Here is a 24,088-nt window from a genome sequence, read left to right as displayed (position 1 = left end):
AGTTGAAATCCACATGTCACCAAGGCTGAATAACACTTGTCTAATTTCACACGTTTTTGAAGTGACTACAGCTGAGCTGACCAACCAAGAAATGACAGCAGTGAATGTGACCTAGTGTGCAAGAGTTGTGAACTCTGTTGCAGCATTTGGACAGCCACTGCGGAAATGGGGACGGAGGAGACAGACTTCAGATTCCATCTCTTGTCTTCGCTGTGAACAGCATCACAAAATCCTTAGGGAATTGTTTAATTAATCCACCAGCTACACCCTCTCTTTTTCAGGGATTTGCATCAACACTTCGCGTGGCCAAATCATAGTTTGGTAAAAGACGAATCAAGGCGGACTAGAATTATGTTCTGAAAAGTACAACCTAAGAGCTTCCTTAGCCCAACCTTTTCCATGCAGCGCACCCCAAAAGAAGGGTCACCCCAATTCCTGAAAATTTTTAGGAGTTCTAACATGCTCCATGAGCACCGAGTGCGGAAGGAAGGATCTAGTCCTGTGATGGCGAACCTATGGCATGCAGAGCCCTCTCTGTGGGCACCTCTGCTGTCACCAACTGCTCTTCTGGTTTATGGTGCACATCCACTATCTGGTTTTTGTGGGTCCCGGAGCACCAGAAAACAGCCTGAAAACGGCCTCAACGACAACTGTTTTAGGCTATTTTTTTAACTGCTTTTGAGCCTTTTTCAGGCAGTTTTTGGCCCCCAAAAGACTGAAAATTGGTCTAAAAATGGCCCCCAAACCAGCCTGAAAACACCCAAAAGATGCTCCAAAAACAAACATGCGTATGTCAGCTAGCTGGTGTTTGGGTTCCCAGCACTCCGGCGCATGTTCCGGTTTTGGCACTCAGTACCAAAAAGGTTCACCATGCCTGGTCTAGTCCCAGCATCTGAAAAGGCAGCATCACAATCAGGATCGTGCTTCTTCCGCAGTGAACAGAGCCACTCCAAACGCAGGCCAAGCCACTGGCGGTTAATTTATAATTATTAGTATAATGAATTTACAAAATAAAAATACAGGCAACTGTGTTAAATTATTGTACATTGCAGCCCAGACAGGTGGATCTCATGGGGAAAGGATGGTGGGAGAGGGAGCAGAGAGGGGTGGGGCGGGGAGAAGAGGGGCACTTCTGCCTCCAATTTGGTTTAGTTACTGTAGAGGGGCAACCAGGAGAAGCCGACAGAGGTACATACGTATTTTAAGGAAACAGAAGAGAGTGTTTCTTTTAAATAAATTCATTTGCCTACATATTAAAAAAAAAAAAAACGCTGAATGCTTTTCCCAGCCAGTGGCTAAGGCCATGATTTGCAACACAGCCAAAGTAGTGAAGAGGGGAGCCGGTCCTCTTAGCTGCTGGGCAGTTTGGGTAAATATTGGAAACCTGCTCCTCCCCGCTTTCACCAACACAAACACCCCCCTTCCCCATCAGCTAGCAAAACCAGACACGCTTCCAACTGGTCTCAGTTAATACCGTTTGAATTCTGGACTCTGAGCTGAGGCTATCCAGCCCCCCTCCCCCAAGGCAGTGAGCAAAGGGGGCACCACGCGGAGCAAATAGGGGTGGGGGAAACAGGGTTTGTCCTGCAAAGCCTGGGAAGCAACTCGTGATGGCTAACCTATGGCATGCGTAGCCAAAGTGGCACTTAAAGTCATGTCGCCTGGCACACATGCTCTTGCCTCTTTATCTTCTGGGTTTCTGGTGTGTATGCGTGCACAACGATCAGCTGTCCCTCACGTACACAGCAGTGACGAAAACTGGTGTGCGCATGCAGGCCAGCCAGCTGATTGTTGGGGGTGCATGCACGCCAGAACTCAGAAATTCAGCTTTTCCGGACCACAAACCTTTCGCATGTACAGCAGTGCCGAAAACCGGCATGCACATTTGCACCAGCCAGCTGATTGTCGGGGCTGCATGTGCATAAGAGCCCGGAAAGTTCGGCTTTTCTGGAGTGCAGCCCCGGGGAGAGCACATGGGTGCGCACATGATATTTTCACACGGGTGCTCCGCACCGAAAAGCTTCGCCACCACTGTCTTAGGCTGTTCAGTAGAGGCCGGGAGAGGGCAGCGCAGGGGGGGTTTCAATTGAAACCCACACGTTTGGGTGGGGGCCCCATTTGGGAAAGCTGGGCTAGGAGACAGGAACTGGATAGAGAGCGGGCAGCTTTTGTACACAGGTGAAGGCACCCCCAACGCCTCCAAAGAGACATGGCCATTTGCAATGGACAGCCACAAGATTTGGGGGGAAGGGGGGGGGAGCACATCTCAAAGTATCAAGAGCCAAAGCAGACCTGGGGGGTGGAAAAAAAGACAATATCGCGTAGAGTGGGCTCAGGATAGGTTGGTCTATTTCTTAGGTCAGTCTTAAAATGTTCCAGGTTCCTGCACCATGCTTGTTAAGCTTCCTCCTCCTCCTTCTCCCAGCAATCACCTGAACTCCCCCCACCCCAGCTCAAGCTCAAGGGAGATTCCCCCACCTCCAAGGATGGGATGCTTCTGCTCCCACAAACCTGCAAGGCAGCCCTTTCCCATCTCCTTAGTTAGCTTAACCAGACCCAGATTGGGTTCTCCATATCCTTTCCCACTACTTGAAGCCATGTTCAGAAGGACGGGGTGGGAAGGATGATGCTGAGAAGCTGCCTACCTCCTCTCTGGCTTGGCTTATGCCAGAGGTCCCCAAATTTGGCCACTTTAAGACTTGTGGACTTCAACTCCCAGAATTCTCCAGCATAGCTGGCTGAGAATTCTGGGAGTTGAAGTCCACAAGTCTTAGAATGGCCAAGTTTGGGGACCTCTGGCTTATCCCTTCTCCAACTTGGCTTAGGCCATCCCTGGAGCTGAGCCCACACCCCCAAGGGGAGGCCGATCGGAGGAAAGACATGATTCTTGACCCTCGCCCTATTCCCCCAGGGGCATTTCAAACACCCCTCTGAACTCAAGTCTCCTATTTCTTCAATGTCAGGACGGGGGCTGGAATGGGGGAAAGGGGCCTCCGATGGGGAAGAAGCTGGGCTTAGGCTGAGGCCCCCATTGCTCTGTTCTCTCACAGACCCCTTGGTTGGTCCTCAGGGTGATGAGAGGGCCGGAGCATTTGGCGGGGGCGGGGGGCAGGCTGAAGAATTTTTTTGATATCCTTTCCTTCCCCAGAGATCCGGGAGTCCCTGGTAGAGTTGGCAAGAGGTGGCAAGCAGGGCAGCAGCTGTCAGGTGCCGTCTTCCCTAAGAACTTTCTGACTTGGGGGGAGGGGTACCGGAGGCATGGGCACGATGCCTGGCTCCTCCGGAGAGGCGTCGAAGGTGCAGATGGCGAGGAAGGGGTGGTGGTGGTCAGGGTTACCTCCCTTGCCAAGAGGGCAGCCTTCTTCCTTCCTGGGAGCCCAAGGCAAGTGGCTGGGGCAAAGCGAATGGGTTGCTTGGGAGGGGATCGGAAGGTGGGAAGGGGCTTCCAGTCCCTCCCAGGTCAAGGGCGAGGACCCTTTCCCCACCCCCACCCCCCAAACAAGGCCTCAAAAGAGCAACACCTCCTCCCAGGGAGGTGTGTGCTAGCAACATGCATGTAAGGATACTAAGAGAGGGAAGTGGGGAGGGAAAGGAAGGGAGGAAAGAAGGAAAAAGGAAGGAAGGAAAAGCAGGAAGGAAGACAGTAAAGAGGAGGGAGGTATGGAAGGAAGGAAGGAAAGAAAAGGTGAACGAAAGGAAAGGTGAAGAGGAGGAAAGAAAGTGAAAGGAGGAAGGAAGGAAAAAAGAAAGGGGAAAGAAAGAAAAGGGAAGGAAGGAAAGAAAAGGGGAAGGAAGGAAAGAAAGAAAAAGGGAAGGAAGCAGCCCTGGACAAGAAAGGATCACGAGGGAAGAGAGACGACCCCAGCTGTGGCTTCCTCCTGCTGCCACCCCTCCCTGCCCTAGAAAGTCTTTCGATGAATGGCCCTGGAGCCGTCCTCCTCGTATTCCTTCTTGGAGACCCACATCTTCTTGAAGGTGTCCAGCGAGGCCAGGATGGAGCCCCTGGGAGAGAAGACAGAGGAGGGTCATGGAGCCGGCCCATTGTCTTGGTCAAATAAGATAGGTCAGCGGTCTCCAACCGTGGCAACTTTAAGACTTGTGCACTTCAACTCCTAGAATTCCTCAGCCATGATATGAATAAAAGGCCGACCCAAATGCTAAGTTTATTTCTTAGCAGGAAGGAGGAGCTTGTTTGTTTGTTTTTAAATTTACTAAAATTAGGTTTTGTTTTTGGGACAGCCACTCTCCTCTCTCGCTCTACATTTATTTTGAATCAATATCTGCTCCTTACAAAAATTCAAAATTCAGATTCTGCTGTCAGCTCCTCCAGGCCCAATGAGAGCCAATTCTGACAGCAATCTTAGGTTTGGCAATGACAACAAAAAGTAAAAGGTCTTGGCTTAACTTGAGGACAACCCAAACTGCATTCTTCTAGTGGTCAAGTCTTTACAACCCCAATCCAGTTTATTCCTCTTCCCCGATTTGAGAGTCTCTGATTTAAGGTGTTGTGTGAACTCATCCGACCGTGGTTTGTCTAGAAGATAGGATTCACAAACTGAACCATGAACGTGGTTTGCTGACTAATTAAGCACAACGGCCGAATTTGCAAAGGGCACTAAATGAAAAATCAAATAAACCACATTCCTGTGCAGGAAAGCTAAGTCATTATAAAACATGGCTACTATACTGGGGCTCCTGGTGGAAACCGCCTAGGGCAATGATGGCAAACCTTTTAGACACCGAGTGTCCAAACTACGCATGAACGCCTGCCCAAACTGAAAGGTGTACCCGCGCATGAATGTGCACAGGCGCGGACATGCACACAGGCATGCACAAACACATGCATGTACAGGTATGAATACATGCGCATCAGAGACCCGAGGTTACTTGGTGGATGGGTGGCAGGCATGCCAACACCCGCAGCAGGGCAAGAGGTAAGATTTTTTTCTTTCGTGCGCTTCCATTTCATCGTTTGCAGGGAAACAGAAGCTCACGAAAGAAACGCCATGCAGATCTGACCTGGGGCATCAGCGTGCATGCCAGCAGAGAGGGCTATGCGTGCCTCCTTTGGCATGCGTGCCATAGGTTTGCGATCACGGGCCTAGGGGGAGGAAGGGGCACATTCTTACCCAATCCACGTTGAGTATAATCTCTCCTGAGGAGCGGAAATCTGGAAAGAAGAACACAGAAGCATGCTTAGACAGAGGGAGAGAATCAAGATCACGTAAAGGATTAATATCACTTTATAAGGCTTTGGTAAGGCCACACTTGGAACACGGCATTCAGATTTTATTGCCACGATGTAGAAAAGATGTGGAGACTCTACAAAGAGTGCAGAGAAGAGCAACAAAGAGGATTAGCGGACTGGAGGCTGAAACATGAGGAACGGTTGCAGGAACTGGGCCTTGCTAGAATGATGAAAAGAAGGACTAGTGGAGACATGATAGCAGTGTTTGGCTATACTTTTTAGGTAAATATTTCAGGAGGGAGGAAAGGGAACAGTCCCTGGGGAAACTGCCATATTTTTTTTTAAAAAGTATTTCATAGTCATAGGGATTTCAAAATTCATCTTTCTTTCATTTTTTAAAAAAGGGTGTGTTTACCCACGTGAATGGAATTAGAGCTAGAAGGTAGCCTTTTTTCCATCGATTTACCTTGATCTTGACATCCTTCGGAGCAAGTTTCTTCACTTCGTTGAGCAGTCGGTCCCCGAAACCTTAAGAGTTGAGAAGGCAAGATGAACACTCTGGCATTAACATTGGCATGAATGGAAGGGAAATGAATAATGGATGGATACTGAACAAGGAGAGATTCAACCTGGCCCTTTCTCTGCTTCCGACACAGAGCCCTCATCAGAGCCTTCCCCAGACTCCAGGACTGGCCCATCTTCCTCTCCAACCACCTCACTGTCCGAATCTGCTGCCAACTCCGCTGGCCGCCAGCAGGCTAGAACAAATATTTCTGCTCTCTTGAACCTTGTCTGGGAAAGACGTGAAAATGACACATCTCCTTCCCAGCCATTTTTGGGGGAATTGCAGAACTAAACTCTTTTATACAGAAGTTATGGGTGCTCCATCACTGGAGGTTTTTAAGAAGAGACTGGACAGCCATTCACCTGGTATGGTATAGGGTGGCCTGCGTGAGCAAGGGTTGGACTAGAGGACCTCTAAAGTACCTTCCAACTCTGTGGTTCTGTTACCTATTATTTGTTACAAGCGGAAGGTACCTCCTCCTCTATGTCCACTGAGTACCTTTGAAGAGCGTAGACCCTCCAGACAGGACAATGTTCCCAAACAGCGTCCGCCTCAGGTCCATGTCCGATTTCTGAATGGCGAACACCAACACTTCGTGGATCCCTTCGCTCTCGTCTCCTATTAGGTCCGGTTGGAAAAGCAGCTCAGGAGCTCGGAATCGGGATGGGCCAACCTGTCCCAAAAGCCACAAGGGTCAACTCTGCTTCAGCAGGACTGCTTGGCTACAACATTCATAAGCTGGCAGAAGATTCAAACACCCGCCCACCCTTACCAAATATGGCTGAATTAACCAGTCTCTGATAGGAACTCATAAAAGTGTTCTGACCCAGGCTTCCTGAGGAAGCATAAATCACAATCTTAGTCCCCCCCCCAAGCCCTCTTTTATTTAGAGGGCTGTGAATTATGGTCATTAACAGTATGCAAGGCTTCACAAACAGTCTGTGAAGATTCCGACAGATGTCTGCTCGAATTGCCACAGTCTTTCAGGGAAACGTTGATAAACACCCACCTTATCTCCCTTGGAATGCTGCCAGAGACCTAACTGCCAAATGCAGAGCAAGGCCAAATGTAGCACAGAGTCAAACAGAACTTTTCAGAACTTGAACTGACCAGATGAACTAATTGCTTCCTGCAAAAGTTCACGTCCCGTTTGCTCCTCTTTTATGTCTTATCGGAGGGGCCAATCATCTCCAAGCCTTACTCTCAAGTTGACCCTGTTTTCTTAATTGTTCTTGCCTTCTGGCAGCTCTGCGCATGCGCACACTGGGAACAGGATCCCATTGTTCTTCTGCCTCGCTGATGTCAGACTCCGCAGGAAGCAAATAACTACCAGATGGCCTTGGCCCCCTCTCTGCCTCCAACGCAGAGCCCTCGTCCGAGCCTTCCCCAGACTCCAGGACTAGCCCATGTTCCTCCCCAACCTCCTCACTGTCTGACTCTGCTGTCAGCTCTGCAGACAACCGGCGGAACACAACATAAAGCCTTTTTTTAAAAAAAAAAATCATCATCATGCTTCTCTTGCACATCGAAACAGGAAGTTTCACATCCCAGGAGCAACGCACATCATTTAGTTCAGGAACTTACATCTAAAGTGCTTCCGTCAGGCAGTGTGTACTGCACCTTCTCTGTCTCAAGGGCTTCATCCTTCTGAGGGTTGATGGACAGGTAGCAAGCTCTCTGTAGGGAGGAAGGAAGTAGGTGAAGCTCCTGAATTGGTTCCGGAAGCCACCAGAGAGAGAAGCTCCTTCTAGGTTCTCGTGGTGAGGCAAGAGGTCAGTTAAGCCTCTCCTCCTTCACTTGACCATGGCATCGGGCAAGACCATCAACCATCTCATACCAAAAGTCTGCTGGGGGTGCTCATCTGCATGTTCATTTTTAAACTGAACTTGGCATGGCTGGTCTAGTGAAGAGAAGGGCCAGGGGAGACAGAAGAGCATCTTCCAATATTTGGGGGGCTACTACAGAGAGGAGGGTGTCAAGCTATTCTCCAAGGCACCCAAAGGCCAGACAAGGAACAATGGATGGAAACTGACCAAGGAGAGATTCAATCTGGAAATAAAGAGAAATTTTCTGACCATGAAAACAATCAACCAACGGAACAGAAGTTTCCTTCGGAAGTTGTGGGGGTTTCATCCCTGGAGGCTTCTAAGAAGAGACTCAATTGCCATCTGTCAGAAATGCTGTAGGATCTCCTGCTTGGGGGGGTGGTGGTGGTGGACTAGATGACCTCCAAGGTCCCTGCCAACTCTGTTATTCTATGTACTTCTATGCGCTAATCAAGGAGAGATTCAACCTAGAAATGAGGAATTTTCTGACAGTGAGAACAATCAACCCATGGAACAGAAGTTGTGGGAGCTTCATCCTTGGAGGCTTTCAAGAAGAGACTGGACTGCCATCTGTCAGAAATGGTGTAGGGTCACCTGCTTGAGCAAGGGGTTGGACTAGATGACTTCATCTAGTCCAAAGGGGACTGGAGACTAAAACATATGAAAAACAGTTGCAGGAACTGGGCATGGCTAGTCCAGGGGTGACAGGATAGCAGTCTTCCAATAATTGAGGGGCTGACACAGAGAGGAAGGAGTCAAGCTAATTTCTTAAACCCCTGAAGGCCAAAGAAGGAATGAATGAAAACGGATCAAGGAGAGATTCAATCTAAAAATAAGGAGGAATTTTCTGACAGTGAAGGCAAACAACCCATGGAACAGAAGTTGCCTTCGGAAGTTGTGGGAGCTTTTTCCCTGGAAGCTTCCAAGAAGAGCCTGGACTGCCATCTGTCAGAAATGGTGTAGGGTCTCCTGCTTGGACAGGGGATTGGACTAGATGACCGCCAAGGTCCTTTCCAACTGTGTTAAACAGTGTGGCTCTGATCTTCCCAGTTGTGCTTTTTATGTATTTTATCTTATTTCGGGGACACTACATGCTGATTGCTGAAGAAGCCCCACTACTTAAATCAACAGGGCTGTTTGTGTTCCTCTCCACACGACGTAGCAAAGCGATTTCACCGGCAAGGAGCTCTTTGAAGCTCCCGTGGCAGGCGTTCCGCTCGCTGAAGGCAGCCGCTTTGAAAGTCAGAAGCAGCTTCTGCCTTCTTCAGCCTCTGATGGACACTTCAAAGGAGCCGCTTGCTGAACAGCGGTTTCCAAGACAAATTGGAAACCGCGGTCGCCAGTTTAATACCATCTCCAGCTGAAGCTTCCCTTCTGTGAGATGCTCAACACTTATCAGCACACCAGGGAACCCCTGTCCCAACTGCAGTGAGGGCAAAGAGCCCCCCATAAATCCACATATATCCCCTTCCCCCTAAATCCTTCCATTCCCCACTAGACTGTCAGAGCTGAATAAGCTTCTTGGATGAGAAGCAAAACGTCTTTAAAGAAAAAACAAGGAAGTCCGGTTGCCTCCTGAAAAAAGCACCTTTGGGATAACCAGGGCCTGGATGCCTGAGAATCTCCATAGACTTTTAACTATACAATTTGGGATGAAGACCCTTGGAATGGTGTGGGAGGAGGAATGGATTTTCAGAGGGGAAAAAAAATGCAGGCTACAATTAATTTAATTTAATTTAATTAACCACATTTATATGCCGCCCAATCCCGAAGGACTCCGGGCGGCTTATAAAAATAAAGAGAAAAAAAGACACATAACGAACACATAACAAAAGAAAACGGTTTAAAATAGCAACACGACATACATTCATTCTAATCGGGGCTGGACTTCAACAGTGAGGTCAACAGCCCCAGGCCTGCCGGAACAGCCAGGATTTTACAGCTTTCCTGAAGGCCATGAGAGTGGGTATGGTCCGGATCTCTGGGGGTAGCTGATTCCAAAGAGTCGGAGCAGCCACAGAGAAGGCTCTCCTCCGGGGGCCCGCCAGCTGACACTGTCTGGCTGACAGCATCTGAAGGAGGCCCAATCTGTGGGATCTTACTGGCCGCTGGGAGGTATGTGGCAGTAGGCGGTCTTGAAGGTACTCTGGCCCTAAGTCATGTAGGGCTTTAAAGGTGAAAAACAACACCTTGAATTGCGTCCAGAGCCCAATTGGTAGCCAGTGCAGCTCGCGGAGGACAGGTGTAACGTGGGTGTACCTCGGTGCACCTAATATCGCTCGCATAGCCGCATTCTGGACTAACTGCAGTCTCCAAACGCTTTTCAAGGGTAGCCCCATGTAGAGCGCATTGCAATAATCCAGTCTTGAGGTGACAAGGGCGTGAGTAACCGTTTGAAGTGCCTCCTGATCCAAATAGGGCCGCAATTGGTGCACCAGACGAACCTGGGCAAAGCCCCCCTTGGTCACAGCCGAAAGATGATGCTCCAGTTTCAGCTGCGAATCCAGGAGGACCCCCAAATTGTGGACACTCTCTGAGAGGCATAAATTTTCACCACCCAGGGTTAAGGATGGACTGTCTAAGCTATCCTTCGGGGGCAGCATCCAAAGCCACTCAGTCTTATCGGGACTGAGCACAAGTTTTTTCACCCCCATCCAGATCCTAACAGCTTCCAGGCATCGGCACATCACGTCCGCTGCTACACTGACCTGGCACGGGGCAGAAAGATACAGTTGAGTATCGTCTGCGTATTGATGGTACTTTACCCCATGCTGTCGCATGATCTCACCCAGCGGCTTCATGTAGATGTTAAATAGGAGGGGGGACAAGACCGAACCCTGTGGCATACCACATTTGAGGGGCCTAGGGATCAACCTTTGCCCCCCAACCAACACCGACTGCGACCTGTCAGAGAGGTAAGAGGAGAACCACAGTAAAACGGTGCCTCTCACTCCCACCTCCCCTAGGCGTCGCAGAAGGATACCATGGTCGATGGTATCGAAGGCCGCTGAGAGGTCAAGAAGCACCAGGATAGAGGAATGTCCTCTATCCCTGGCCCGCCAGAGATCATTGGTCATGGTGCCAAAGCGGTTTCCGTGCTGTACCCAGGCCTGAAACCGGATTGAAAGGAGTCTAGATAATCCGTTTCATTCAAGATCCGTCGGAGTTGAAGCGCCACCACCTTCTCAACAACCTTCCCTAAAAAAGGGAGGTTGGAGACAGGGCGATAGTTTTTCAAAAATAGCTGTGTCCAGGGAAGGCTTCTTGAGGAGGGGTCTTACCACTGCCTCCTTCAAAGGTTGCGGGAAAGACCCCTCCTGCAAAGATGCATTAGTAATCATCTGGAGCCAGCCTCGTGTCACCTCTCTGCTGGTCGAAACCAGCCAGGAGGGGCACGGGTCCAATAAACAGGTGGAGCCACTCATCACTCCCATGGCCTTGTCCACTTCCTCAGGGGTGACAAATTCGAACTCATCCCAGAAAATCCAATTAAGACTAACCCTCGGCATCTCAGCTGGTATTGCCCAAGCGGAGTCCAGGTCTGTCCGAATCTGAGTGATTTTATCCGACAGAAACTAAACGAACTTCTCAGCTCTTCCCTGCAGGGGTTCCCTGGCCTCCTCACCTTTCAGGAGGAAGCGGCTCACCCTAAACAGGGCGGCTGGGCGAGATTCCACGGACACAATAAGAGCGGAAAAATGGGCACATTTTGCCGCCTGTATCGCCACTAAATAAGTCCTAATAAATGTTCTTAGTAGTGTTCGGTCGGATTCAGAGTTACTGGCCCTCCAGCGTCGCTCTAGGCATCTCTTTTGGTGCTTCATCTCCTGGAGTTCCTCGGTAAACCAAGGTGGCTTCCTGGATCCACTGCCGCGGAGAGGCCTCAAAGGCGCAATCCGATCCAACGCTTCAGCCGCCACAACGTTCCAGGCAGCGACCAAAGACTCGGACGGATTGCGGACAAGGGAGTCAGGTATCTCTCCAAGCTCCCTCTGAAATCCCTCCGGGTCCATCAGGCGCCTGGGGTGGAACCACTTAGTCGGCTCCACCTCCCTGCAATGGGGGAGTAGCGTCCTGAAGTCAAGCCTCAGCAAGGAGTGATCTGACCATGACAAAGGCGAGGTCTCTATTCCCCTTAACTCGAGATCACGTCTCCACTGCCCCGAGAGAAATACAAGGTCAAGCGTGTGTCCCGCTTTATGAGTTGGACCCTGAACTACCTGGGTCAAATCCATGGTTGTCATGGAAGCCATGAACTTCTGTGCCCCATCTGAGTGTTCACCAAGAGACGGCAGATTAAAGTCCCCCAGTACCATTAGTCTGGGGAACTCCACCGCCAACCCGGCTACTGCCTCTAGCAGCACAGGCAGGGCTGTCATGACGCAGCTGGGAGGTAGGTACGTCAACAGCAAGCCCAATTGAACCTCTAGGTCCAACTTCAAGAGAAGAGACACCCCACAATCTCTGGGGCAGGGATCCTGCGAGGAGCTAACGACCTTCGGATAATAACTGCCACTACCCCACCCCTTCACTGCTGTCGCGGTTGGTGGAGCACCTGGAACCCATCTGGGCACATTTCTAAGAGGGAGACTCCTCTCTCTTGGCCCAGCCAGGTTTCGGTTATACATGCCAGGTCTGCCCCCTCGTCTAATATTAAATCCCGGACGAGGGAGCTTTGTTCACAACCGATCTGGCATTTAGCAGCAACAACCTGAGACCAGGGCCCTGAACTCCTCTGCCACCAGGTCCTTGAGTTGAGCCTGAGGGGCCGGAACAAGGAATCGCTGTAATATAGCGAGTTCTTCTTCCCCGGTAATGTCTAGCCCTACAGCTCCAGTCATATCTGCCCCTCCCAGTTGAACCGAAATGCTCTGACATCCCCCCACCCCCGTAGACCCCCCCTCCCCATGGCCCCCATTCTTCCCGGCAGGCCACGCATACCATTCACTCCAGGACGGGAGGCGAGTCTGGGCCCCCATCCACTTCTGCTTCTGCACTCAGTGGAGGGGACTCCAGGTCGCACTCCCGGTCCTATCATACTCACCAATCAAACACTCTCTCCAGGCACACCCCACAATAATTATTAAAATACAATAATACAATAATTAAATTAAAAGTGGGCACATTTTCTCTCACATTCATACACTCATACATCCAACAAACCAGCTAAAAAATGCTGTTCCTAAATCAATGGTAATTAAAAAAAATTAGGAACGGTAAAAAATTGGAAGTCCCAATCAGTGGTTCCGAACGGTCTTGTCGGTGTCCTCTGAGTCTCCAGCTCCGGCATGGGGCTCTCCTCTGCTGTTTCCCGCAGCCTGGCCTGAAACCGGGCCCTCGTCCAAGCTCCGCAGGGAAGGACTTTCGTCCGAACCCCGCAGGGAAGGTGCTCAGCGCGAGTCCGAGGCGGCTGGGGCCGGTGGTAGTTTTTTTTTTGGGGGGGGGGGTTCCTCGTTCCTTGTACAAGAACCATTTGCACTACTCAGGTGACCCCAAGGACACAGATAAACCTCCAAGTGGCCTCAAACACCCTCTAAAACAGTGTTTCTCAACCTCGGCACCTTGAAGATCAGTGGACTTCAACTCCCAGAATTCTCCCACCAGTAGCCTGGCAGGGGGATTCTGGTAGTTGAAATTCACCCATCTTCAAGCTGCCAAGGTTGAGAAACACTGCTCTAAAAGGATGTAAATGACCAGCTGTCTGCAAGGAGTATCAATCCTTCCATTCCCCACCATCCTAGTCAGAGCTGAAGAAGCTTTTTGGATGAGAAGCGAAACATCTTCAAAAGAAAAACCAGAAAGTCCAGTTGCCTCTTGAAAAAACCACCTTTGGGACAAGCACAACTTGGATGATGGAGAATCTCTACAGACTCTCGCTGGACCTTACCTCTTTTATTGTCTTGACCACTTCAAACTCGGCCGAGGTGTGGAAGTCATAGCCCTCTTTCCGTAGCAGCAAGCGGAGGTAGCGGGATACATCCCGCCCAGCAATGTCGACCCGCATAATGGAGTGAGGCATGGCAAAGCCCTCGTAGATGGGCACTGCGTGTGTCACGCCGTCGCCAGCATCGAGCACGACTCCCGTGGTGCGGCCTGTGGCATAACTGGAAGAAGGCAGAGGGAGATGGGGTAGTCAGTCCATTCGGCTAAGGAACCAAGTGGACCAAGGTCTGGGCCTGACTGAAATTTCTTTTCAGCATTGGTTATTCCTTCACATCATGAGACAATTCCTAAAAGAATGCATCTGCAACACAGGTAGTGCTCCAAGAGGTGGTAAGTCACTTCTCATCCAGCCTACTTCCACTTCCAGCAATTGGAAACGTACAGACTGACGTACTGCTTTTTCAAAAGGCAACTGGACTTTCTTGGTGTTTTCCTTGAAAATACTTCGCTTCTCATCCAAGAAGCTTCTGGGACGAGAAGCGAAATGTTTTCAAGGAAAAGAAACCAAGAAAGGCCAGGTGTATCTTTGGTACCTCAGTCTGTAAGTTTCCAAATGCTGGAAGTGGAGGTTGGCTGGATGGGAAGTGACTTACCACCTCTGGGCTTCAGTTATGGTTGACTTTGTATGTTCTGCATGACTTTTATGGCCCACAATTGCTTACACAGACACTTACAGACTGAGGACAGCTTGCATGGAGATGAAGAGAGCAGGGACGTTGAAAGTCTCAAAGAAAACTTCAGCAGCCTTTTCCCGGTTTTTGCTAGGGTTTAGGGGGGCTTCTGTCAAGAGAACAGGATGCTGGAAGGAAAACAGAGGGTCCACTTCAATGTCACAAAACCGATGGAATGTTTACAAATCCCTTTTCCCATCAGACATACCACCCAGGCTCTCAAAAGGGCCCCCAATCCAGTAAGAAGCCACTAAAATTGCAGTTGCCAACAAAAGTGCATATAGTCAAGGCGATGGTTTTCCCAGTTGCAATGGATGGCTGTGAAAGTTGGACCATAAGGAAGGCTGAGCGCCAAAGAATGGAGGCCTTTGAACGAGGGTGCTAGAGAAGACTCCTGCGAGTCCCTTGGATTACAAGGCCATCTAACCGGTCAGTCCTGGAGGAGATCAATCCTCACTGCTCTTTAGAAGGTCAGATCCTGAAGAGGAAACTCAAATCCTTTGGCCACCTAATGAGAAGGAAGGACTCACTGGGAGGCAGAGCTGACAACACAACCTGCAATCTTGGAGCTCCAGGATTACTGTTGATATCTCTGTGCCTGGACGGTCCTTTTGGACCTAAATCATTCTGTAGAGATGGTGATAGAGAAGAGCATATCCTACTGATCTCAGGGTCATCGTAAAGTCCCTGATCGAACCAGGAGAAAGCTCTTTTTGCCGGCTACAAGAGAAGCAGCCATTTCAAGCTGCATAAGGTTGGGACAGACCCCTGAAATGGAAGCAGAGCAGGAGAGAGAGAGTGTCGAAACTGGTGAGATAAATTTTACTATTAGAGAGAACACCCAAAAAACTTAGAGTAAAGTTAAAGTTGAAGACAGAAGAGAGTAAGCAGCGAATTATCCTGAATTATAACTATTGTGTTATCCTTTTTTCTTTAATTTTGTTTCTTTTTTTATGGAGGAATTTTTATTAATGCATCTTACTTTTAAATTGAACTGGTCTCCCCCCCCCCCTTCTTCCTCTATTTTTCTCCATTATTTGTATTTGTGGACTAAGAATCTCTTCCTTCTGAATGCTCGGCTGGATCGGAATTGCTAAGCATTTTAAACATTTTTTTTCCCTTTCTCAAATTCGGAGCTTAAAGAGAGCGCTAAAAACAGAGGAAAAAGAAGTAACACTGCCATCTAGAGGCTGGAGGCTTGGTTACATCTACTATTTCAAGGCCATTGGCTTTGCTTACCGAAAGGGATAGAGAAAATCACGTCTTGTTTATACAGGTGCTCTTTTGAAGTAAAGAGAAAGCCCTGACTTGAAAGATTACACTGAATTTATTTGAAACCTAGCAAAAAGTCTTGGATGTCCTAGTGGCAGTGTTTACAACCTGGAAAAATGGCGCAATATGAAGAAGAGGAGGAAATAACTTTGCAAAGAATTATGCTAGAAATTCAAAAAGTCCTAATAAGCACAGAAAGAAAAAAACACCTAGAATACAGATTTTACAAATGGCAAGAGATATTGGCCATGATTCTGAGGAATTCTCCCAACTAGTTCAAGACTCTGAGACTGTTGCTTTCTCAAAGATCCTGTTTATTGGGTACATCAAATTGGCACGTTCAAATGTTAAGCCATCTCTGAATAATTCCCCTGCTTTGGAATAATTCACTGATAGATACTGGCCACCCCCCTTGGGTCACAGTTCATGTCAGCCAGTCAAGCAGGTGATGAGCTTCTTCCTGCCATTGCTAGGACATGTTGAAGACTTTGATTCTCAGGAGACTTATTGCTGTTATTAGGAAAACATTCTACATTCTATAAGTGTTGTTACCACCCCCACCCCCATCCCACTTCCCCGTATAAGGGTGGCAACTAAGAAATGAAGCAGAGAAAATTATGGCCTCGGCAAGAGTCTTTTTGAGAGTTGATACCTAGCCCACGTCATCATTTCTAAAAATACTGAAATTTAAAAACAAATACAGAAGGTTGCATCTCTCCACCTGAACTCATGAACGATGTATTTTACCTCTTCTGAAAATGTCTGCAACTGGTCTTTGGAATAAACGTACTGCCAGATTCTCTCCATGTCGTTCCAGTCCCGGACAATGCCATGCTCCATGGGGTACCGGATGGATAACAATCCTCGGTGTTCCTACAGAAGAAATAGAAATTATTCTGCTACAGAGGATGGCACCCAGCAGCCAGAAGATGACTTCTCTTAGGTGAGAACAGATAATGACCAAAATATATAACCTCTGTCTACATGGATGCAACAGAAAAGTTCAAAGGTGGCCTATTGCAAAGCACACCAAACATCTCTAAAAGGCAGAGTGTAAAATGTATATGCTCTTTTTGGATATTAGAGTTGAATAAATCATTGTCCAGCTGCTTTCTGTAGTATAAGAGCCATGGGTGGTGCAGTGGTTAGTATTGCAGGCTGGATTTGCCCACTGCCAGAGGTTTGATCCTGACAGGTTGACTCAGCCTTCCATCCATCTAAGGTGGGTAAAATGAGGACCCAGATTGTTGGGGGCAAGAGGCTGACTCTGTAAACCACTTAGAGAGGGTTGTAAAACATTATGTGGCAGGACAGTGCCATGGTGGCATAGTGATAAAAATGCAGTATTGCAGGCTAACTCTGACCAGAGTCTGGTCTTTGATCCTGACAGGACTCAAGGTTGACTCAGCCTTCCATCCCTCCAAGTAGGTAAAATGAGGACCCAGATTGTTGGGGGCAAGAGGCTGACTCTGTAAACCACTTAGAGAGGGCTGTAATGCAATATAAAGTGGTATATAAGTCTAAGTGCTATTGCTATAAGCAAAACTCTTAATTAATACAGAGAAAAATCAAGTCAATTAGCATTTTAGGTGGGGAACAGGGTTCAAATGAAGCCTGGCAAGACTGAGTGGATCTGGGTGTTGGGGCCCTTCTGGGTCTGTACCATCTTTGGTACTGGAGTGGGTATCCCAGAGATGCTGTGGGTGGGATTTTACCTCTGCTTTCGGTCCAATGAAGAGATCTCCTTCGAGTGCTCCAGCCATAACGCGAACATGCTTCGGGCGGCCCACACTAGCAAGAAAGAGAGTGATTCATCACTCTTGCACATGAACTTGTGTCAACCTTACAAGGCAGACAAGCCAGACCGAAAGCACAATTAGATGACCTAATTCAACTTCACTGTAAGATTACATTAACAGAATCTTGCAAATCTAAAAGGACGATTTTCCCGGTATCTCCTTTACAGTGCAAAAAACTAGGAAAGGTTCTTGCTCCACCCGCATTCCTGTTGTGGGCCCAGCTGCCTTTTATTTAGCTGTGTTGTGGCCAGCCAGCGGCCAGCAGAGATGGCAGAAGATTCGGACAGTGAGGAGGTTGGGGAGGAACATGGGCCAGTCCTGGAGTCTGGGGAAGGTACTGATGAGGGCTCTGTGTCGGAGGCAGAGATGGGGCCAGGGCCGTATGCCAGTTATCAGCTGCCTTCAGAGTCAGACAGCAATGAGGCAGACAAACAGCTGGAGCCTGTTCCCAGTGTGCGCATGCACAGAGTTGCCAGATGAAGCGAACAGCTAAAGAACAGGAGTAAACTTGGGAGTAAGGCCACAGGTGGACAATGTATGGCCCTCTCAGAGAACATATAAGAGGAGCAAAAGGGGAGTGGAGTTTACAGGAGACAATTAGTGCGCTTAATTGATTTGTGATTCTCCAAGACTCCTTGCCAAGTTTTGCAGATGTTGGCAGCTCTCCAAGCCAGAGAAGGTCTGTGACTGTAAATCCTCCCTCGAAAGACTTTGCTCGATGTGAATGAGCAGAATTCATAGTAAATTAATAAAAGTGGTCAGGACCAGGAGTTTGCTTCAGGCTCTTGGGAAGTCTCGGTCAGACCAAGCTGTTCCTTTAGCCTATGTCTTTTTGCCCCGTTTCCAAAGGTAATTCCCATATATTATTATACCGGAGGACCCTTTAGAATTGTTCATCAACCTTAACCTCACCCAGCTCCCCTCTTGCTCCCAACTTTCTACACTTAACAACTTACGAGACGAGGAGTTTTGGAGTGATACTCACTAGTTTGGGAAGCAGTACTTCGGAATCTGATCTCCAGCAAAACCAGCTTTAACTACTCCTGAACCCTGTGTGGGAAAAAAAAGCCCACTCATCAACAGCGACGAAAACATTTTGGTTGAAAACACACTGGGTAGCAGAGAAAAATTTGCCACACGTCGCTTGGTGGCATAATGAAGCTGGCACTGAGGTTTTCTCGTTCCTTTTTGTAGATATCACTTTTTAGATTTTTATTATATATACTGTGTGTGCGCGCGCGTGTAAATATAAATATACTTCCATATTGCGTGTGAACTGAGTTGGTTCATATTAACCCAATTCACAGTAACAATATTAGTAATCTCTCTCACATTTATCAAATTTAAATAATCCTCGTTATATTGTTTAAACCAGGGTCTCTGGAGCCACATGTCTTTCATCCCTCTGCTGCAGCTCCATGTGTCTCAAAATATGCATCACAACCACCAATGTGCGACCTCATTTTATTGAGGTTTTCAAGTAATCTTTTTTTTCCCAGTGTTCAAAATGTTTTTGTTTACATGCTGAAATAAAAAAATTTCTCTGTAGCAATTCATTGATTTTATAAATGCAACACACAATAGTTTTTTTATACATAGCATAAAGGTTAAAAAAATAACATTTTCCTGAAAGTAAGACCTCTCTGGATAATAAGCCCAATCGGGCTTTTGAGCCTGCTGAACAAAACTCCGCATTGGCATCAGGAAGGGCATCTGGCCATTAAAAAACCTGCCTGCTCCATTCAGTTGCCCAGACTCCCCCCTGCAAGGGATTATGGGGTCATTAAAGATGTTGATGATGGTTCCACCACAAAACCGCGGTAGACTAAAGCGCGCTCGACGAAAGCGCGTACGTGACGTCATCACAGCGCGACGAAAACAGCACGCTGTGAGCGGTAAACTTAAAATTAACGCGAAAACCTTACCCTAACCCCCCCAAACCTAACCCTAAACCTAACCCTTAACCTAACCCTAAACCTAACCCTTAACCTAACGCTAAACCTAACGCTAACCCTTAACCTAACCCTAAACCTAACCCTAACCCTAAACCTTAACCTAACCCTAAACCTAACCCTTACCTTTACGTGAATCGGCTTGCTTTAAAAGCGCTTTTTAAAGCGCCCTTTTTTCTCCGCGGTCGTATTTGTCGCGCTGCTGATGACGTCACGTACGCGCTTTAATCGGGCGTGCTTTAGTGGACCGCGGTTTTGATGGGTCACGGTTGATGATGACTTATGTTTTATTTTTACAAGTGAAACAAACAAAATGTGAAAAAGTTATGTTTATGTACTTACCTAGGCTTATTTTAAAGTTACATTATATTAAATAACGGCATTAACTAATGTTTTTATGCCATTGGTCAGCATAATGTATTGGTTAAACAACTGAGCTACTGATCAGGAAAACACGGAGGCATTCCTTTCAAACAGTAGTTACACTTCATAGTTTTCATTTGCAATACAGGAACTAATGCTAACTTACCTTACATATAACAACTAGAGAAACCAGTTACAGATAGTACTCAACTTACGACCACACTGAGCACAAAATCTGTGATTAAGTGAGACATGTGTTAAGTGAGTTTTGCCCCATTTTATGATCTTTCTTGCCCCAATTCTTAAGTGAATCACTTGCAGTTGATAAGTTAGTAACTTGCTTGTTAAGTGATTCTGGCTTTAAATGCTTGTCAGAAGGTCGCAAAAAGTAATCACATGATCGACACTGCAATGGGTCATAAGTATGAACCAGTTGCCAAGCATCTGAATTTTGGTCACAAGAGCATGGGGATGCTGCAAAGATCATAAGTGTGAAAAATGGTCATTAGTCACTTTTTTTAGCCGTTGTAACTTTGAACACCGACGAAGCAAAAATTGGAATTAAGATTGCTGAGACAAATATCAACAACCTCAGATGTGCAGAAGATGCCACTCTAATGGCAGAAAGTGAAGAGGAACTAAAGAGCCTCTTGATGCGGGTGAAGGAAAGTGCAAAGGTTCGCTTGAAACTCAACTTTCAGAAAACTTAAGATCATGACATCCAGCCCTCTCAATTCCTGCCAAATAGATGGGAAAGAAATGGAGGTCATGGCAGATTTTATTTTCCTGGGCTCCAAGATGATCGCAGATGGGGACTGCAGCCAAGAAATTAAAAGAGGCTTGCTCCTGGGGAGGAAAGCAATGGCAAATCTAGACAGCAGACTGAAAAGCAGAGACATCACCCTGCCAACAAAGGTACGTATAGTCAAGGCTGTGGTTTTCCTAGTTGCAATGGATGGCTGTGAAGGTTGGACTATAAGAAAGGCTGAATGCCAAAGAACGGAGGCCTTTGAACTCTAGTGCTGTAAAAGACTCCTGCGAGTCCCTTGGACTGCAAGGCCATCCAACCAGTGAGTCCTAGAGGAGATCAACCCTCTTTAGAAGGACAGATCCTGAAGAGGAAACTCAAATCCTTTGGCCACCTAATGAGGACTCCCTGGAGAAGAGCCTCATGCTGGGAACGATGGAGGGCAAAAGAAGAATGGATGACAGAGAATGAGGTAGCTGGATGGAGTCACCGAAGCAGTCGGTGTGAGCTTTAATGGATTCCAGAGGATGGTAGAGGACAGGAAGGAACGTTGTCCATGGGGTTGCGATGGATTGGACACGACTTCGCAACTAACAACAAAACTTCAAATGGTCACTAAATGAACTGTTGTAAGTCAAGGACCACCTGTATTTATTTTCCATGCCTCTCAGTGCTATACATTATTATGCTGGCTGTCAAATTGTTACACAAACTTCCTTTTCCCTCCCACCCATTCTCCATTATCTAATAGTAGGGAGTGAAACTGGGGTTTTCCCTCATATAGGACCACCATGTTATGGACCATGCTAATAAACTAGGATTTTGAATGGTTCATAATCAAAGCTCAGTAAGAGATTTACATATAGAAAAGAACACTTCATTTGGTCATATGTGTTTAGACATACAAGACAAATTTCTTGTGTGTCCAATCACACTCAGCCCAATAAAGGATACTATTCTATTCGATAGAATAGTACTCTGGCTCGCCTGGAAAGGAGCAAAAAAAGCATCCGCAAGAAAATAGAGGAATCAACACAAACCATGGCAATTATTTAAGTAGCCACTACAATAAGAATATATTCTTAACCCAAAGAAATTAAGGACAGGAAACAGTCCTATCAGGTGGAACCCCAGAAAGTAACTGGGTAATGGCAACTACCGCTGTCAAAAAATAAAATAAAATGCATGGATGAAATGAAATAGGTGGTAGGAACCATGATCAACACAGATGCCTTTTTCTCTCCCTCTTGCATTTCCTATACTGTATAGGTAGACAAAAATGCCAAACTCATTCTGGACATCTGGTTCACTATGTGATGAATCATCATCACCATTAATAGACACTTTAAGAAGATACTTGGTTGATACCTAGGATGCTGACAGCAACCGGTATCAACCATTAGTACCAGTCAATGGTATTTGTGATGAATTTTTGAATGTTCAGTTGACTGAGTTCCATGTTTAATGAATAAAGTATATAATAATAATAATGAAATATAATAAAAATGTATCTAGTCAATAATATTTGTGATATAATTTGTAAATGTTCAGTTGACTGAGTTTCATGTTTAATGAATACAAGTTAATAATCATAACAACCACCATAATAACAATACTATCAAACATCCACTTTTGGCTATCCCAGGTAAGGATTCAATAGGTAGACAAAAATGCCAAACCCAACTTGAACATCTGGATGATGATTATTATTATTATACAATTGTATCACAGCGGCCAGTTGTATCGCCGGATTTGGCATTGGTTACTACTCGGGCCCCACCCAGGGGCTTAGGACGTCGTAACGTATTTTCGTAATATGCGTGCAGATCCAAGTAGTGCGGCTTTTTGCATTTGACTGATGGTGATTTTGTCAATTTTTAACTGTTTTAAATATAATTCCAGTGCTTTTGGAATAGCACCCAGTGTGCCAATTACCACTGGAATTACCACTGCTGGTTTGTGCCATAGTCATTGAATTTTGATTTTTAAGTCCTGGTATTTTGCGATTTTTTTATATTCCTTCTCGTCGACCCTGCTGTCACCTGGTATTGCAACGTCTATGATTGTAACCTTATTTTTCTCAACCAGTGTGATGTCTGGTATATTATGCACCAGTATTTTGTCTGTTTGTTGTTGTTATTATTATTATTAACTTTTATTCATTAAACATGAAACTCAGCCAACTGAACCTTTAAAAATGTATCACAAATATTAATGTCAAATATATTTATTATTATGTATTCATTAAACGTGAAACTCAGTCAACTGAACATTTAAAAATGTATCAACTGAACATTTAAAAATGTATCACAAATATTATTGATAAACGTAATAATATTTATTATTTATTCATTAAACATGAAACTCAGTCGACTGAACATTAAAAACGTATCACAAATATTCATGGCAAATATAATATTTATTATTATTTACTTTATTAAACATGAAACAGTCAACTGAGCATTCAAACGTGTATCACAAATAACTGACACTGATGGTGGATACGGGTTGCTGCCAGTATCCATTATTATTATTATTAATTATTAATTATCATTATCATCATTATTATTATCAACAATAACAATAAAGAAAATACTTGGTCGATCCCTGGGATGCTGGCAGCGACCCGTATCCACCATCAGTCCATGACATTCGCGGCCCATTTTTAAACCTTCCAGTTGACTTGAGTCTCACATTGAATGAAAAAAGATAATAATAACATCATCATCCAGTCCTCCTATTTCATTCCAGGCACGAGGCTGCCCGAGTATTCCGCTGAGTAATCCCAGCCTCCACAGCGGCGGGACTCCTCCTGCCAGGCGCCTGCCCGCCTTCCTCCCTCGCCCCGCATCTTCTGACACCCGCATCCCTTTTCCACACGACCCGCAAACCAGGTTTAGGGGTCCCGCATCCTGGCTTAGCGTTGCCCCCCCCAGCTTCCTCCCCTCAGAGCCACTCCAGGCCAAAGCCAGCCAGGCGCCCGCGGCCTATCCGGCAGGGCTATCCGAGGCAAGGCGGGGCGGGGGCCAAGGCCGAGGCCCCACCCAGCTCCGGCACCTCATCCTACTCCTCAGCCGCCGCCGCTGCAGCTCCGCCGGGCGCGGCTCTTTTTCCCTTCAGCTTCTCTGCGGCCCTGCAGGCTTACGTTGTCAATGACGACGGGCTGGTTGGCGATGATATCGTAGGACTCCATGGCCGGGGCCGCTGGGCCTGGCCGAGCGACGACTCTGGACCCGCCCGCCTCAGCCGCTGGAGCTCCGCCGCCGGGCCCCGGGAAACCACCACCCTACCTCGGCGCACCCTAACGCGCCACTGGGCAAACAGGAGATCGACAGGCAGTATCAGCCAATCGGCGGCGGCGACACCTCAGCGGCCTCCACGCGGACGGGCGGGGCGTCCGCTCGGCGGCCCGCCGGCGATTGGCTCCTCCCGCGGCCGTGGAAGGCGGGCCTTCCGTGTCAAGTTCGATGGAGCAAACGCCGGAAAGGGAGAAGGGCGGAGGTAAATGATGTCATGGTCCGTTCTTAAAGGGACAGCGCTGTATTTTTTTATGGTAGGGGAGACTTTGGGCTTTCCCTCAGCGGATGAAAGAAGTGGGGGGGGGGTGGACTCGGCAGGCAAAGGAATGGGATGGAGGCTTGAGGGGGAAAGGGAGGAGATTTAACAGATTAATAGACTAGGTCTATGACCCTTGAAGGTCATCTAGTCCAACCCCTTCGCCGAGCAGGGCTCACTACACCATTTCTGGCAGATGGCAGTCC

At 47.4% G+C, this 24,088-nt stretch overlaps 1 protein-coding gene and 1 long non-coding RNA gene across 2 annotated transcripts; both read right to left on the bottom strand.

The window, feature by feature from the left end:
* Nucleotides 1-961: 961 nt before the first annotated feature.
* LOC116516956 lies at nucleotides 962-3,640 on the bottom strand. Its single transcript, XR_004256407.1, has 2 exons — nucleotides 2,794-3,640; nucleotides 962-2,650 (listed from the first exon to the last, which is right to left on the bottom strand). It is a non-coding gene; the product is annotated as an uncharacterized LOC116516956 (long non-coding RNA).
* A 104-nt stretch (nucleotides 3,641-3,744) lies between these two features.
* Nucleotides 3,745-23,612, bottom strand: ACTR1B (actin related protein 1B). The gene is made up of 11 exons (XM_032229388.1): nucleotides 23,473-23,612; nucleotides 18,250-18,314; nucleotides 17,181-17,256; nucleotides 16,213-16,338; nucleotides 14,197-14,321; nucleotides 13,467-13,683; nucleotides 7,338-7,430; nucleotides 6,252-6,426; nucleotides 5,655-5,716; nucleotides 5,130-5,170; nucleotides 3,745-4,002 (listed from the first exon to the last, which is right to left on the bottom strand). Exons 1-11 carry the CDS (start codon nucleotides 23,518-23,520, stop codon nucleotides 3,900-3,902), a joined length of 1,131 nt encoding a protein of 376 aa, XP_032085279.1. The 5' UTR covers nucleotides 23,521-23,612; the 3' UTR covers nucleotides 3,745-3,899.
* Between the last annotated feature and the right edge of the window lie 476 nt (nucleotides 23,613-24,088).

This window comes from Thamnophis elegans, chromosome 13 (assembly GCF_009769535.1).
Source record: "Thamnophis elegans isolate rThaEle1 chromosome 13, rThaEle1.pri, whole genome shotgun sequence".
In the NCBI taxonomy this organism is placed as follows: Eukaryota; Metazoa; Chordata; class Lepidosauria; order Squamata; family Colubridae; genus Thamnophis; species Thamnophis elegans.
The sequence above is the reverse complement of the archived record's forward strand: the minus strand, read 5'-3'. Positions and strand labels throughout refer to the sequence as shown.